This window comes from Gigantopelta aegis, chromosome 2, assembly GCF_016097555.1.
Source record: "Gigantopelta aegis isolate Gae_Host chromosome 2, Gae_host_genome, whole genome shotgun sequence".
Taxonomy (NCBI): domain Eukaryota; kingdom Metazoa; phylum Mollusca; class Gastropoda; order Neomphalida; family Peltospiridae; genus Gigantopelta; species Gigantopelta aegis.
In genome coordinates this window covers 36,610,777-36,626,054 of record NC_054700.1, presented here as the reverse complement: position 1 = coordinate 36,626,054, position 15,278 = coordinate 36,610,777, and the positions used below count along the sequence as shown (strand labels likewise).

Genomic DNA, 15,278 nt, shown 5'->3' with positions numbered 1-15,278 from the left:
TCTCTCTGTCTATCTCTGTCTCTCGCTCTCTCTCCCTCCCTCCATCTGTTTGTTTCTATTTGTCAGTCTCTTTCTCTGTTTGTCTCTCTCCCCCTGTTTTTGTTCTCTCTCTCTCTCTCTCTCTCTCTCTCTCTCTCTCTCTCTCTCTCTCTCTCTCTCTCTCTCTCTCTCTCTCTCTGTGTGTCTCTGTCTCTCTCTATTTCTGTCTCTGTCTCCCCCTCTCTCTCTCTCTCTGTGTGTCTGTCTCTGTCTCTCCCTCTCCCCCCCCCCCACCCCATCTCTCTCTCTCTCTCTCTCTCTCTCTCTCTCTCTCTCTCTCTCTCTGTCTCTGTCTGTCTGTCTGTGTGCAAAGTTTCAGAATTATCATATGTTAAAATGCACTGAAGTCTCAATAAACAAATATATGTTTGTTTTTCTTATTAGATTTATATCTTTTTATCCCATGGGGTGGGATCTAGCTCAGTCTGAAGAACACTTATCTTAGCCACAAGGGTTGTAGCATTGAACCCATATAACCATGTTTCACCCCAGACAGCTATATTTTAACATGTGCTGAAATGTCTTTAAACAAATATTCCATTCCTTTTCTTGTTAGGATTTATATCTGTCTGGTGTATATTTGAATTAGAGGGTGGGATTTAGCTTAGTCAGCAAAGTGCTCACCTTAGACACTTCAGTCATATGACTGAACCCAAATAACCATGTTTATCCTATAACTTACCCATGATATCCATGTCATAAACCCATGTGATAATTTACTTTATTAACCCGGTTAATAATGGTATGCAAATTTGCAAAGTCTCCAGGTAATGTATTGCTGTGGATGGGTCATTTGCTTACAAGCCAACAAGACCCGTGTACATGAGCGTAATGTTTTCAAAGATTTGTATAAAATGCATGACGTCAAACTAATCTCTGCTAATCGTGATGACGTCATATTATCAATGGCGGCGACTTTAGTACTGTGATTTACTAAAAATTTAATTAAAATGTTATTTTAGAAGTGTTATAGGATAAATAGAATTCGCTACTCGTGTTTTTTAATATGTAAAATATCAACCTCGTCCAGTTAATTGGTATTTGTCTCGGCAGAGCCTCGACAAATACCGATAAACATAGACTCGGTTGATATTTTCCATATTAAAAAATACTCTTGACGAATCCTCTATATATATGTTACACACCAAATAGCTATATTTTAATGAGTTCCATGTCTAGTGGATAAGCTGCTGTACAATCAAGCTGACTACAGTGGTTCAAATCCTATCAAATCTGGCTAGCTCATTCATTCATCTTTCTCATCTTTCACCCTCTGCCTGTCATTCTCATTATCTTTATATGTATAAAAAAAACCTTTCCAATTTCTCCCACGATTTCAATCTGTTTCGACCCTTTCTGTCAATTTCCTCTGACTCTGTCTTCTGAGCTGTCCACACCATTGCCTACCTGTCTCAACTTCTCCATGGATGCAGTCTCTGTGTACTTCCCTGCACCCACCTGGCATCCTTATCCTCTGCCACTAATAAAGCTGGTCTGACCCACGGCACTAATGACCGCCGGTAGTAGGGGTATATAGTAGGTGGTTACAAGTGCCTCTTAACAATGCCAGAAGGGATTACTGAACACTTTCCGAAGTGGTCAGACTAAGTCCATAGCTAAAAGCTGATGGGGAATGTAAGCCACAAGAGACAAGCACCTGTTGCGGTTGTAGAGGCAAGGATTGGGATGTGGATGTGGACAGTGAAAGAAGTTGAAAGATAGGAGTTGCCAGATTGGGAAGAAATGAGATGGAATTCAAAGGAGAGAGGAAAGGGGGCAGTGGGATAAAAACATAGCTATGAAATGTCATAAAAGAAATATTCCTTTCTTTCATAATTTCACTCTGTTACATAACAATGGTTTGCTCTATTTTTCGCTGCAGGCTGGCTTCCCACCAGGTGTTCTTAACATTGTGCCGGGGTATGGACCAACAGCTGGTGCTGCCATTGCCAAACACATGGACGTCGACAAGGTCGCTTTTACGGGATCTACAGAGGTATAATCAATAACAAAGAACAAGACACTGTTTCTTTTTATGAAGCAACTGTAGTGGTAGCAGCATGTTTTATAACTCCATGCGAAACGTGCTATACCCTATCCCAGCCTCCTAGGGAAAATATTTTTCAGGATTATGTCGCAATTTGCTACGCAAGTTTTAAAGATCAAGATTTTGATAACAAAATGTTCCCTGCCTTCACTATAAGTGTCGCTTCATTTTCACATTTGCCATAGTTTGAATAGTCGATATATATTTTTTGTGCTGCAGTGTCATTAAACGTTCGTTCATTCATTCATTCATTCATTCATTCATTCATTCATTCATTCATTCATTCCACTATAAGTGCTTGGTGTGGTATATTGTAGTTACATAATAATATATTACTTGCATATCTTATAGCTATTATATTGCTTAGAAATTATTTTTTCAAATCTACATAAAAATTTACAAAAGAAGTCTCCAAGAGGACATTACTGTGTTGTGTTGTTTTTTCTCAGATTGGTCAGCTCATTCCCCAGTACGCCGCGACGAGTAACCTGAAGGGAGTGACACTGGAGCTTGGAGGCAAGAGTCCAAATATCATCTTTGCTGACGCTGACAGTAAGTGTTTATAGGATATTAAATGAGCTTCCATTTCGTATCATGTTTATGTCACGAGTGAAATAAGTTTGAGTTATCATGAGCTTTAGCGACTGGCAATCAAAATTATTTCACGAGGGATATAAACATGATTGGAAATGATAGCGAGTTTAATAGTCTATTTATTACCCATAATCGTTTAATTGGCATTCCTGTTAGGTTGCAGTGTGCCAATCGATGACGTCATCGTGTGACATCGAAGTGTTACGTCCCACTTGGCGTTCTATTGGGACGTATCACTTTGATATTTACCAATATATTTTTTAACCACATGGGTAATAAATCCAGTTATAACACCTTCTGGGACAAATAAAGTGATGATAACATTTCTGTAATTTCAAATTCATTTTTTTTTCAACATCTTTAAAAAAAAATTCATTCATTGGTAAATCCACTAATGCACAAAAACAATAAAATATTTTCTTTTGTGTCTGCCTGTCTGTGTCTATTTTCTAGATACGGTCGAGTTCATGAAAATGCACAGCTTTTTTTGTTTAGACCTTAATTAGATTGGAAGTCCTCAATGTTTATCTTCTAGGCATGGGGCACAAATATTGAATGTTTTTAACCAATACTGATACAGGTGGTGGGTAATAGTTTTTCATGTCTAATGAAAATATGTGACTGTATGGGAAAACAAGGTCAACAGGTCAAAGTTGTGAACAGGAATTCATGCACAATGCAGGCCTTGACCTTCAACCTTTTTCAGTGGTAGCCTGATAATATTCTGTTTAAATAACAAAAACAAAACTAGTCCAATATTGAAAATTATGTAAATACTAACAAAAGAACCTCTTTTCTTTTTGCCAGCAAAAAATATAATTACTACAAATATTCTGTAAGATATAAACGTGTGTTTGTAATGATAATCATTAATTAGGAATTGTAATTTTGCTACAACAAAAGGCAGAAATGATATTATTAGTACTCTACTGATCCACCCGGAGTTGACTATAGATTTCACCTCCACATGCCTGTCCCACCTATAATTTTCCTGATTTTTTTTTTTTTACAATGTGTCCAGATATTAATCTGAAATTTTGTGTATAGGTTTATCATGTAGAGTTATAGATTTAGTTTGATATTCACAGGGAGTTATGGTTAGATCATTTTTCATTTCAATTTATTTTCATGTTATATCCAATTAAGGTTCAAGCATGCTGTCCTAGGCACACACCTCAGCTATCTGGGATATCTGTCCAGAACAGTGGGTTAGTTGGTTAGTGGTTAGTGGCCTTATACCTATCCACTAAGCCCTTAAGAAGTCGCTCTGGGTTGGAGCTGGTACCGAGCTGCGAACCCTGTATCTACCAGCATGTAGTCCGATGGCTTAACCACTGCGCCACCGAGGAGATCGTTTGATTTGCATAAGTATTTATTCAAGGGCCATAACTCTGTCAAAAATGGAATTTATTGATATTTGACAGAATTCTGACCCTTGAACATTGGAGATTTGTAGGACCTGGTTGGGGACATGTTTTGCTTTAGCAGTACTTTCAGAATGCTTGTTTTCAAATTATTAAAGGGACATTCCTGAGTTTGCTGCATTTTTTAAGATGTCATCGACTAACTGAGACTTTTTAACGATTGTAATTACATATCAAACATATTTTTCTGCATAAAATATTAATGGCTGTATATTAAAAAAAAAATTGATCCTTCTAATATTTGTACTACATGTAGGTTAAATATCATTTTATTTCCTAAAATATGTTTTTTCGTACATACAAAATTATTTGAAGACAAAATCCAGTTTGGGCTTCGATGACCAGAAACACTGAATATACAGACAATGATATTCCAGGGCAATTGCCATCGGTGACATATAAACTGCTGTCGGTTGGGGGTGTCACCGATAGCACTTTTGTGCCGCCGAATAAAAATTACTGCCGTCGGTATAGCTCTTAACCGATGGCAAAATGTATAAACGTGTATGAACATTATCTGCCAGTATTTAACATGGATGTTTGGGTCCTGGTTGGAGTTAATTAGTGTTTAGTTTGTACCACGCAACGGAACTATATTTAGTCATGCGCATACCCTGTGCATGATTCCATTTATAATAAATTCTTGTTTATTGAAGTTTATTGACATAAATTTAAAAAATGTGACTACATGTAGCCTACATACAGAAAAATAACCTTTCAGTCAAGTTTATTTGCTGCAAAAGTCAGTTTAAAAAAATTGCCATCAAAATTGTCGTCGGAATTTTTTTTTTTAACTGCCGTGGGTGATAAATTCTTAAGTTCGAGCCCTGAATTCTAAACAAGAAAATATACTTAATATGTAAGTTAATTGAAGAAATATTTTATTAGTCGGAAACATCTTACAATGTAGCAAACTCAGGAATTCCCCTTTAAAGGCAGAATACAATCCTATGATACAAGTCTGGACTATTTTAAAAAATAAAAATATTTCTTTTTATAATTTTGCAGGGTTTTCTCATAGATAGATAGTCACATATTTCTTAATTTCTACCATTGAAACACTGGAATCCAGAACTGCACTGTAGACAAATGACTGTAGTTAAAAGTTGCAGATCTTCGTTTTAACCCGTGAAAATAGACACTAAGTTTGGTGTCAATCCACAAACCTAGTACACATTTGAATAAAGTTACAGTAGAGTGAAACAAGAGTTTGGAACATTTAAATGTGGAAATACCATAAAACGTAGGCTAGAGCTTGCCTCCATAACCATTACTTCCAAGAGGTACGTTAATTTTAAAAATATTTTTAAAATATGAAAAATTAATTTCGTGTTAAAAACACCAGGTGACCAGAAACTCTTTGGATGTATGGGCAATAGATAACCTAAACAATAAAATCTTAAGTAATGTCTGATTTCAGTTATCAAATACAGAGCTCTCTGATAATGAAAGATTCACCGCAGTGTTTAAAAATTAGGGTCAGTCCAGGCATCGAAATAAGCATTGTGTCTGGTAACCCATTTACAGGTTACCACAAAATATAGCTTGGTAACCTATAGGTTACCACAACTATATGAAAGTTAGAATTGAATTCATATTGCTACTACTTTTAACGCGGACGTTCTGAAATTGTATCGGTGCGGGAAACGAAATCCGGAAGTGAATTTATCTGGTGGGCGCTGCTTAAACGCGAAAGGACTATAATTGCTTGTAAATACACAAGTGTGTGCGAACATCGATGCAATTCCTTATGAGAAAATGAAACGCGGAAGTCCGGAATGCATTGCCAGCTTTATGTTTGGAAACGAAACTACTGTTGAAATTTTTTTCACATGTGGTAACCTCCCGGTAACCTGAACGACCATTCTTGACTTATTTCGATGCCTGTCAGTCACTTTAATGTTTTTCTGTTTCAGTGGAGCAAGCGGTGGAGCAGGCTCACTTCGCATTGTTCTTCAACCACGGTCAGTGCTGCTGCGCCGGTTCGCGCACATTCGTCGAGGACAAGGTGTACGATGAATTCGTCGAACGCAGCATCGAGCGCGCCAAGAAGAGAACTGTGGGAAATCCTTTCGATGAGTCAGTCGAACAAGGGCCTCAGGTTTCTAGTCATATATTTATAAAAAACAATTGGCAGGGTGGGGGGTATTTTCCATGTATTTAACAAAACTGTTAATATTTTATGATATATGAGATTTATGGAAAAATGTATGAAAGAACCATTGCTGCTAATGTAAAAAATGTAGCATGTTTTATCTGAAGACTATGTCAGCATTATAAATTTTTGGTGTTCTCCAATTTTTCACAACATAGTTTAAAACATTCCAGCCAGTGCTCCACAACTGGTGTAACAAAAGCCTGGTTATGTACTATTCCATCTGCGGAATGCTGCATTTTAAAAATCCCTTGCTGCTATATTGGAAAGAGTAGGCTGTTGTGTGGTGGCAGTGGGTTTCCTCTCTCAATATCTGTGTGGTGCTTAATGGTGTATACTAGCAAATCAAATCCCATAGACGACAATAGTAACATATGTGGCTAAAACTCCTACCTGCAGCATATCAATCAACAAACACCATGGATATAATTACTGCCACCCCTCACCCTTAAAGTGAATTAGAAAAAAATTAGGATTCAAGCTGCTCATTTCTGAGATGGCGGGTAGCGTCTGTGACTACCCTAGTTCCCAAATTTGAGTACTTTTTTTTTTACAGGTACCCTATACATGTTTCAAGCACAAGGCTACATGACACAGTGGTACCAGATGAAATAAAATTGCATACATTTCTCACCCAGATGAAAACTATTTTTTTTTACTACCAACACACTCACATTTATGACCAATCACAGGACTTGTGGTGTTCACTTCTCTATCAAAAGTTGGGTGCACCTCGAACTTTTACCCAGCCGGAAGTTATTTGGTTTACTACTACTTAACCATATGTTCTATGCCAGATAACTGAAATTAAAATGTGTTAAGTGCATTATTCAATAAAAAAATTATTTGATTTATTTCTTTGTAGCTTATTATGTATGCAGAGGTGTCTTTAGTCGAGTATTGCTTTCCTTGTTATTGCAATGTAATGATGTTGTTGCCATATGAATGTTCAAGACACAAAAGACTAACAGTGACTTTATTGCAGGTTGACAGTGAACAATTAGGAAAGATAATGAATCTCATTGAGAGCGGGAAGAAAGAAGGTGCCAAGTTGGGGACCGGCGGAGTTCGCCATGGCGACCGGGGATACTTCATTGAGCCCACTGTGTTCATGGATGTCAAGGATAACATGAGAATTGCTCAAGAAGAGGTAACCATTGTGTGCATAGCCTGTGTCTCGTAATGCTTTGGTATGTGCTGTTGTGTCTTTTCTGTCTTTGTGTGTCAGGAAAGGTACTTATACAGGATTCATACAGCTGGATTATGTAAAGCCTGAAAAGTGATGGATTTTGCAAAGGTTATTTTGAGACCTGAAAAGTCGAGGAATTTTCAGTTTTGTCATTAAAAGTTATGGAAATTTTAAAATTGAAAAAAAAAAAAAAAATCTTAAATAATAGTATAACACTGGATAATTTTGATTCCCTCACCTTTCAGATTTTTGGACCGGTAATGTCGATCTTGAAGTTCAAGGACTTGAATGAGGTTGTGGAGCGAGCTAACAAATCAATGTACGGTCTTGCTGCGGGTGTTGTGACAAAGGACATCGATCGTGCCTTGTATGTCGCCAACAGTCTGCGAGCAGGCACAGTCTGGTAAGATTATTTAACTCGTCAATATATATGATTTGTGCCTTGTATGTCATTAACAGTCTGCGAGCAGGCACAGTTTGGTAAGATTATTTAACTTGTCAATATATATGATTTGTGCCTTGTATGTTATTAACAGTCTGCGAGCAGGCAGTCTGGTAAGATTATTTAACTTTTCAACATGACAATCATGATTTTGATCTGGCAAACAATATACTTTCATGCACAGTCTGGTTAGATTTTTGATACTTCAATATGTCAGTCAGGTGTGCCTTGCATGTCACAATCTGTAATATTATTTAACGTAACATAGTGAATGCCTTGTGTGTCACAGTCCGAGGCACAGTTTGATAGTGTGCCTTGTGTGTCACAATCTGAGGCAGTTTGATAGTGTGCCTTGTGTGTCACAATGTGAGGCAGTTTGATAAATTGTGCCTTGTGTGTCACAATCTGAGAGGCACAGTTTGATAAAGTGTGCCTTGTGTGTCACAGTCTGAGAGAGGCACAGTTTGATAAAGGGTGCCTTGTATGTCGTAGACAGTCTGTGAGTAGACAGTCTTCCACATGAACTAGCTTTACATGTAGGACATCCTGAGCTGGCTATTTCATGAGGCGGATAACTCTTTTCTTTCTTTTCATTAATGTTGTTGAAATAGGTTGTCTCCCTTGAATAATGTCTGATCTATCTGATGTGCAAAGAATGTTTATGAACAACTTTGCATTCTGATTCAATAAGTCTTGACTTGACATTCATCATCAGATTTTCTGATAATGAGGTTTTTTAAATTAGTATTAAATTTCAGTATTGAATTTTTATGAATAGTTCAAAAATTTGTTACATAGATTACAAACTACTTGAATTTATTATTTTTTCCTTTTAATTATAATTAAAGTGTATATTGAATATTAATGGAAATTGTTTTTTCTCCTTCCTAAAATTTTGTTTGGTTTATTCTGAATCTTGGTAGGCTACAGAGAGGGAGGAAGAGAGAAATTTAAATATAACTGAAAATAGTTAATCAATTAACATAGCTGCCCAGGCCAGGTCTCTTTCTTTTAAATTTCTATTTTCCATATCTGTAGAATCATATATTGTTCAGCATCTATAGATGAATGTTTTACTTGGGGATGTAAATAAATGTATTTTTCCAGATCTGAATCTGTTGGGTTTTTTTCTTGATATGTAGATTAATGTATTTTTTCTGGATCTGTAGGTTAATGTATTTTTTTGAATATGTAGATTAATGTATTTTTTCTGGTTCTGTAGATTAATGTATTTTTTTGAATATGTACATTAATGTATTTTTTCTGGTTCTGTAGATTAATGTATTTGTTCTGGATCTGTAGATAAATGCATTTTTTCTGGATCTGTGGATGATTAATATTTTTCCGGATTTGTAAATTTATATTTTTTCCGGATCATGAATGTATTTTTCAGGGTCAACTGTTTTAATGTGTTTTCTGCTGCTGCTCCGTTTGGTGGTTACAAGATGTCGGGTAACGGGCGGGAGCTGGGAGAGTACGGACTGTCTGCATACACAGAGGTTAAGAATGTAAGTAGATAATGGTCCAAACTGCTGTGTGCAGGAAGTAGCCCAGTGGTAAAGTGGGCTATTTCTCATTGCAGCCAGTGCACCACGACTGGTATATAAAAGGTCATGGTATGTGCTATCCTGTCTATGGGGTTGTGCAAATAAAGGATCCATTGCTACTAATGAAAAAATGTGGGTTTCCTTTCTAAGACTATGTCAGTATTACCAAATGTTTGACATCCAATAGCTGATGATCAATCAATAAATGTGCTCTAGTGGTGGTGTTAAACAAAACAAACTTTTAGGTGAACTAAAATGCATTAGAAATTCAAAATACAGGTAAATATTTGAACAACATGCAATCTTTGTATCTACTATTATGTCTGGAAAAATATGTAGACAGACTGATATAAATGGATACTTTTTTCATAACATATTTTAAAGCATGTCAGTCAACTAAAATGATGATTGTTGCGGATTTCGAAACATGTGTAAGCAGCTTGCTTTGTTTCATTTCAGGTCACCATCAGCATCCCACAGAAGAATTCTTAAACAGTGTTGTCTTGGTAACCATGACAACAGCATCCATCGTGTATAATTGTTCATGTGGTATCACTGGTGCATTATTCTCTGTCTACAGCTGTAAGATGCGTTGACTTTGTCTGAATTTCACAGACTTGGAACACTTAAAATACTCGAACGTTCATCTGTCCAAACACGGAGCTAGTAACTGTAATAAACTTAGTACTAATGTGACTTTTATTCGTAATAAACTTAGTAGCCTACAAATGTGACTTTTATTCGTAATAAACTTAGTCCTAAAGTGACTTTTATTTCAAAGACAAATTAAAAAAAAATGAAGACGACCATTGTAAGCTAACATTTGAAATAATAATATACTGGTTGAGATAAGGAAGGTGAATAGATAGATATCCTGTACGTGATGCCCATGGTATAAATTATGATAGATATCCTGTACGTGATGCCCATGGTATAAATTATGCTATTTGATATTAATTATAACAGACACTCTTTGTTTTAAATGTTTGAAATCACAAATTGCAACATTTTTTCTGCCTATTTCACATCACTGTCTAAAACAGCACATTTTATAATTATTTTGTTTGTCACATATTTAAAGTTGTCGCTTGGTATTTATTAATAAATAAAAAACCTGTATGAATTACATAGAATTAGGTATTTTTTTTTTTTTTTTTTTTTTAGATATATTATATTTCTATGCATCTTCAATATAAACGATTAAATTCTTTATACTAGAGAAAACCAATTAAAAAAAAACAAACAACATAAATATGAAGTGCCTAAATACTAATGCTTTCCAGAGATGTAAATGATAAGACATCCCAGATTTTATTATCGTTTCATCATTTTTGTATGTTAGGAAGAGGCTTGCATAAAACATGTTTTATTAGTGCTACGTGATTTTGACAATATTGAAACAAACAGAATGATAATCTTTTAATGGCATCATTGTGGTAGGAGAGAGAGAGAAGCACACGCCTACGCGAAGAATGTTTGTAGTTTGTACAATGTGAGGCTATAACCCCATGACTTTTAAAACAACCCCTAATTTCTAATTATATATTTAAAATGATCTTGTATTTTTTTTATTAGACCTCCACATTTTGTAAAATGATAATATAATGAACAAATGCAAGTGTAGTTAGTACCAATATTTCAATACACACATGCGGCTATTTCATTCATACATGCTAGTATATAATGTATACATACCTACCTAGCTATTTGGTATTATTACAATACAAACACTTAGTTTTCTAGTCCATACAAATCAGGATTTTTTTTGGTTTACATTATATAGTATATCATATAGTATTATGAATTTGGCACAAGTTTATTTTTATGATTTTTTTTTCCCAAAATGTCTATTTTATAAATAATTCCATTTACTGTAAAACAGGTTTCACAGAATAATGAAAACATACGTTCAGGTAAAGTATGTTTTGCATACAAAGGTTATGCTTCATATTTTGTATATCTAAATGTTGTATTTCTATATCTACTACATCTACATTTTATATAGATATGAACAAGTATTATATCATTATATTAGTATGAATGAACTCATATTTGATATGTCTAGATTTTGAATTTTCAGCATTGTTATATATTTAAACTCCTAATATCATTTATATACATGTATTTATTGTTAACAAAATATTTTCTCTGGACGTGTATTTGGAGACAGTTTTTCACTCGACTATTCGAGAGTATGAATTAAGTCGTCAGCCGAGTTGTTTATTTTTCAAACATAATATATCACCTATTACGATTTTCTTTACAAGAATAAACTACTTTAACATTTCTCTTGTTTGGTGAATGTTGTTTTTAAAAGTTATTGTTTTTTATTTAATATTTTAGACAGAAAGGAAAATAATGGATTTTTTGTTTAACGATATTTCAGCGCATTTTTGACTCCGCTATTTGGGATCGAAAATTTTGATGGTTGGGGTGGGGGTGGGGAGGATTTATTTGCCACTTGATCGAAGAGAATTAGATGGAAATTATCTTCTTTTGATTTGAGAGTAGGTCTCATAGGTGGCGTTTCAGTACGTAAATGCCGCCTGTGTAGTTTGTAGCCCGAGTAATCTTGACAGTAAGAGCGCCGTACGGACATTTGGATGGGAGCGTCATAACCTTTCAAATGTCATCTAGCTCTCCTACACTAAGTTCAATCAGAGTACTCGTACTAGTGTAGTTTGTAGCCCGAGTACTCTTGACAGTAAGAGCGCCAGACGGACATTTGGATGGGAGCGTCATAACCTTTCAAATGTCATCTAGCTCTCCTACACTAAGTTCAATCAGAGTACTCGTACTAGTGTAGTTTGTAGCCCGAGTACTCTTGACAGTAAGAGCGCCAGACGGACATTTGGATGGGAGCGTCATAACCTTTCAAATGTCATCAAGCTCTCCTACACTAAGTTCAGTCAGAGTACTCGTACTAGTGTAGTTTGTAGCCCGAGTACTCTTGACAGTAAGAGCGCCAGACGGACATTTGGATGAGAGCGTCATAAACTTTCAAATGTCATCTAGCTCTCCTACACTAAGTTCAGTCAGAGTACTCGTACTAGTGTAGTTTGTAGCCGAGTACTCTTGACAGTAAGAGCGCCAGACGGACATTTGGATGGGAGCGTCATAACCTTTCAAATGTCATCTAGCTCTCCTACACTAAGTTCAGAGTACTCGTACTAGTGTAGTTTGTAGCCCGAGTACTCTTGACAGTAAGAGCGCCAGACGGACATTTGGATGGGAGCGTCATAACCTTTAAAATGTCATCAAGCTCTCCTACACTAAGTTCAGTCAGAGTACTCGTACTAGTGTAGTTTGTAGCCCGAGTACTCTTGACAGTAAGAGCGCCAGACGGACATTTGGATGGGAGCGTCATAACCTTTCAAATGTCATCTAGCTCTCCTACACTAAGTTCAGTCAGAGTACTCGTACTAGTGTAGTTTGTAGCCCGAGTACTCTTGACAGTAAGAGCGCCAGACGGACATTTGGATGGGAGCGTCATAACCTTTCAAATGTCATCTAGCTCTCCTACACTAAGTTCAGTCAGAGTACTCGTACTAGTGTAGTTTGTAACCCAAGTACACTTGACAGTAAGAGCGCCAGACGGACATTTGGAAGGGAGCGTCATAAACTTTCAAATGTCATCTAGCTCTCCTACACTAAGTTCAGTCAGAGTACTCGTACTAGTGTAGTTTGTAGCCCGAGTACTCTTGACAGTAAGAGCGCCAGACGGACATTTGGAAGGGAGCGTCATAAACTTTCAAATGTCATCTAGCTCTCCTACACTAAGTTCAGTCAGAGTACTCGTACTAGTGTAGTTTGTAGCCCGAGTACTCTTGACAGTAAGAGCGCCAGACGGACATTTGGATGGGAGCGTCCTAACCTTTAAAATGTCATCAAGCTCTCCTACACTAAGTTCAGTCAGAGTACTCGTACTAGTGTAGTTTGTAGCCCGAGTACTCTTGACAGTAAGAGCGCCAGACGGACATTTGGATGAGAGCGTCATAACCTTTCAAATGTCATCAAGCTCTCCTACACTAAGTTCAGTCAGAGTACTCGTACTAGTGTAGTTTGTAGCCCGAGTACTCTTGACAGTAAGAGCGCCAGACGGACATTTGGATGGGAGCGTCCTAACCTTTAAAATGTCATCAAGCTCTCCTACACTAAGTTCAGTCAGAGTACTCGTACTAGTGTAGTTTGTAGCCCGAGTACTCTTGACAGTAAGAGCGCCAGACGGACATTTGGATGAGAGCGTCATAACCTTTCAAATGTCATCAAGCTCTCCTACACTAAGTTCAGTCAGAGTACTCGTACTAGTGTAGTTTGTAGCCCGAGTACTCTTGACAGTAAGAGCGCCAGACGGACATTTGGATGAGAGCGTCATAACCTTTTAAATGTCATCTAGCTCTCCTACACTAAGTTCAGTTAGAGTACTCGTACTAGTGTAGTTTGTAACCCAAGTACTTTGACAATAAGAGCGCCAGACGGACATTTGGATGGGAGCGTCATAACCTTTCAAATGTCATCAAGCTCTCCTACACTAAGTTCAATCAGAGTAGTAATGTGTGTTTTTATGTACACTCGGTCAATCAGGCCAGGTATCACTGTTATCAATGAGTTGATACCTATTGGTGTGCATTTTAATTTGCTATAAGAGGTCTCTGGACATGTTGGAAATTAATTCATCACCTGCTGTTGATTGGCTGCTACAGTCGCGTGACCCCTTAATCTGTGACTGCATTAATACGTCATGAACTGGGGTCAGTTAGCACTCTCTGTCCCACACTACGAGTTCGCATCTGTATGATTTTTTTTAATATTTTTAACTTAACCACATTTATAAAGAAACATGCGACTTAAGACGAATCGATGCAGGAAGAATGCTGTCTTTTGTTACATGTTCACCACTAATGAGAACATTTCACAATCCCAGAAGGCAGTTGATGGGGACAAGTATTGTTAATTACTTCTTGGAGAATAATGTCTATGAGCAAAATGTCTTGCAGGCACATAATATTTCGGCATGGCGGCTTTTCTTGCAGTAAACAATAGCACCAAAATAGTCCACTGGATGTATGTTACATTAGTTGTTAATGTCTACCCAAAATGAATGTTTGGTGATTTAAGGTTCACAAACAGGTTCTTTCTCAATTAAAAGAGTATGCCAATAGCTAAACTATCTGTGATATATATATATATATATATATATATATATATATATATATATATATATATATATATATATATATATATATACTGAACAAAATAAGAAATGTCCGCTAACTTTGCTTGAACATAACTTGATGAAATCAAACCGGGGGAATAATTGTTATATATGCATTTAAAGAGTGTTCCATGATGCATCGTTTGGTGCAAAAATCATGGCCATAGGTTAACAAACTGGGAGAAATTTTGACCAAGTGTGGTAGGGATTAAAAAACCCACCCACTTAATAACGGGTATGACCACCTCTTGAATTGACCACTGCAGTGCATCGCAGGCGTATAGAATTGACTAAAGTGTTGATTTCTGCCTGTGGAATATTGTTCCATTCCTGAATGAGCGCTTGACGAAGTTCGTTGACGTTAGCGGGTGGGTTGGGACGACGCCTCAATCGTCTGTCCAGACATGCTCGATGGGGTTGAGATCAGGACTTTTAGCGGGCCAGTCATCAATGAAATCAATGTTATTTGTCGTAAGAAAATTTACAGTGTCTCTAGCTGTATGAGAGGGTATTATCATGCTGAAAAATCGAGATGTTGGCGTTGTTATGGAACAGAGGAATGATGTGATGAGCGAGAATGTCATCGCGGTAACGTTGAGCATTTAAATTACCATCAATGTCGACTA

General features: G+C 36.7%; 1 protein-coding gene across 1 annotated transcript in view; it reads left to right on the top strand.

Moving 5' to 3' along the window:
- The window catches only part of LOC121384796 (aldehyde dehydrogenase, mitochondrial-like), a 28,771-nt gene extending 17,048 nt beyond the window's left edge, over positions 1-11,723 (top strand). Inside the window, exons 8-14 of the mRNA XM_041515380.1 lie at positions 1,922-2,035; positions 2,536-2,638; positions 6,021-6,205; positions 7,245-7,409; positions 7,694-7,851; positions 9,284-9,398; positions 9,897-11,723. Of these exons, the coding sequence (XP_041371314.1) occupies positions 1,922-2,035; positions 2,536-2,638; positions 6,021-6,205; positions 7,245-7,409; positions 7,694-7,851; positions 9,284-9,398; positions 9,897-9,929 (873 nt within the window). The 3' untranslated portion in view covers positions 9,930-11,723. The remainder of the gene's footprint in view (positions 1-1,921; positions 2,036-2,535; positions 2,639-6,020; positions 6,206-7,244; positions 7,410-7,693; positions 7,852-9,283; positions 9,399-9,896) is intronic.
- The last annotated feature ends 3,555 nt before the right edge of the window (positions 11,724-15,278 follow it).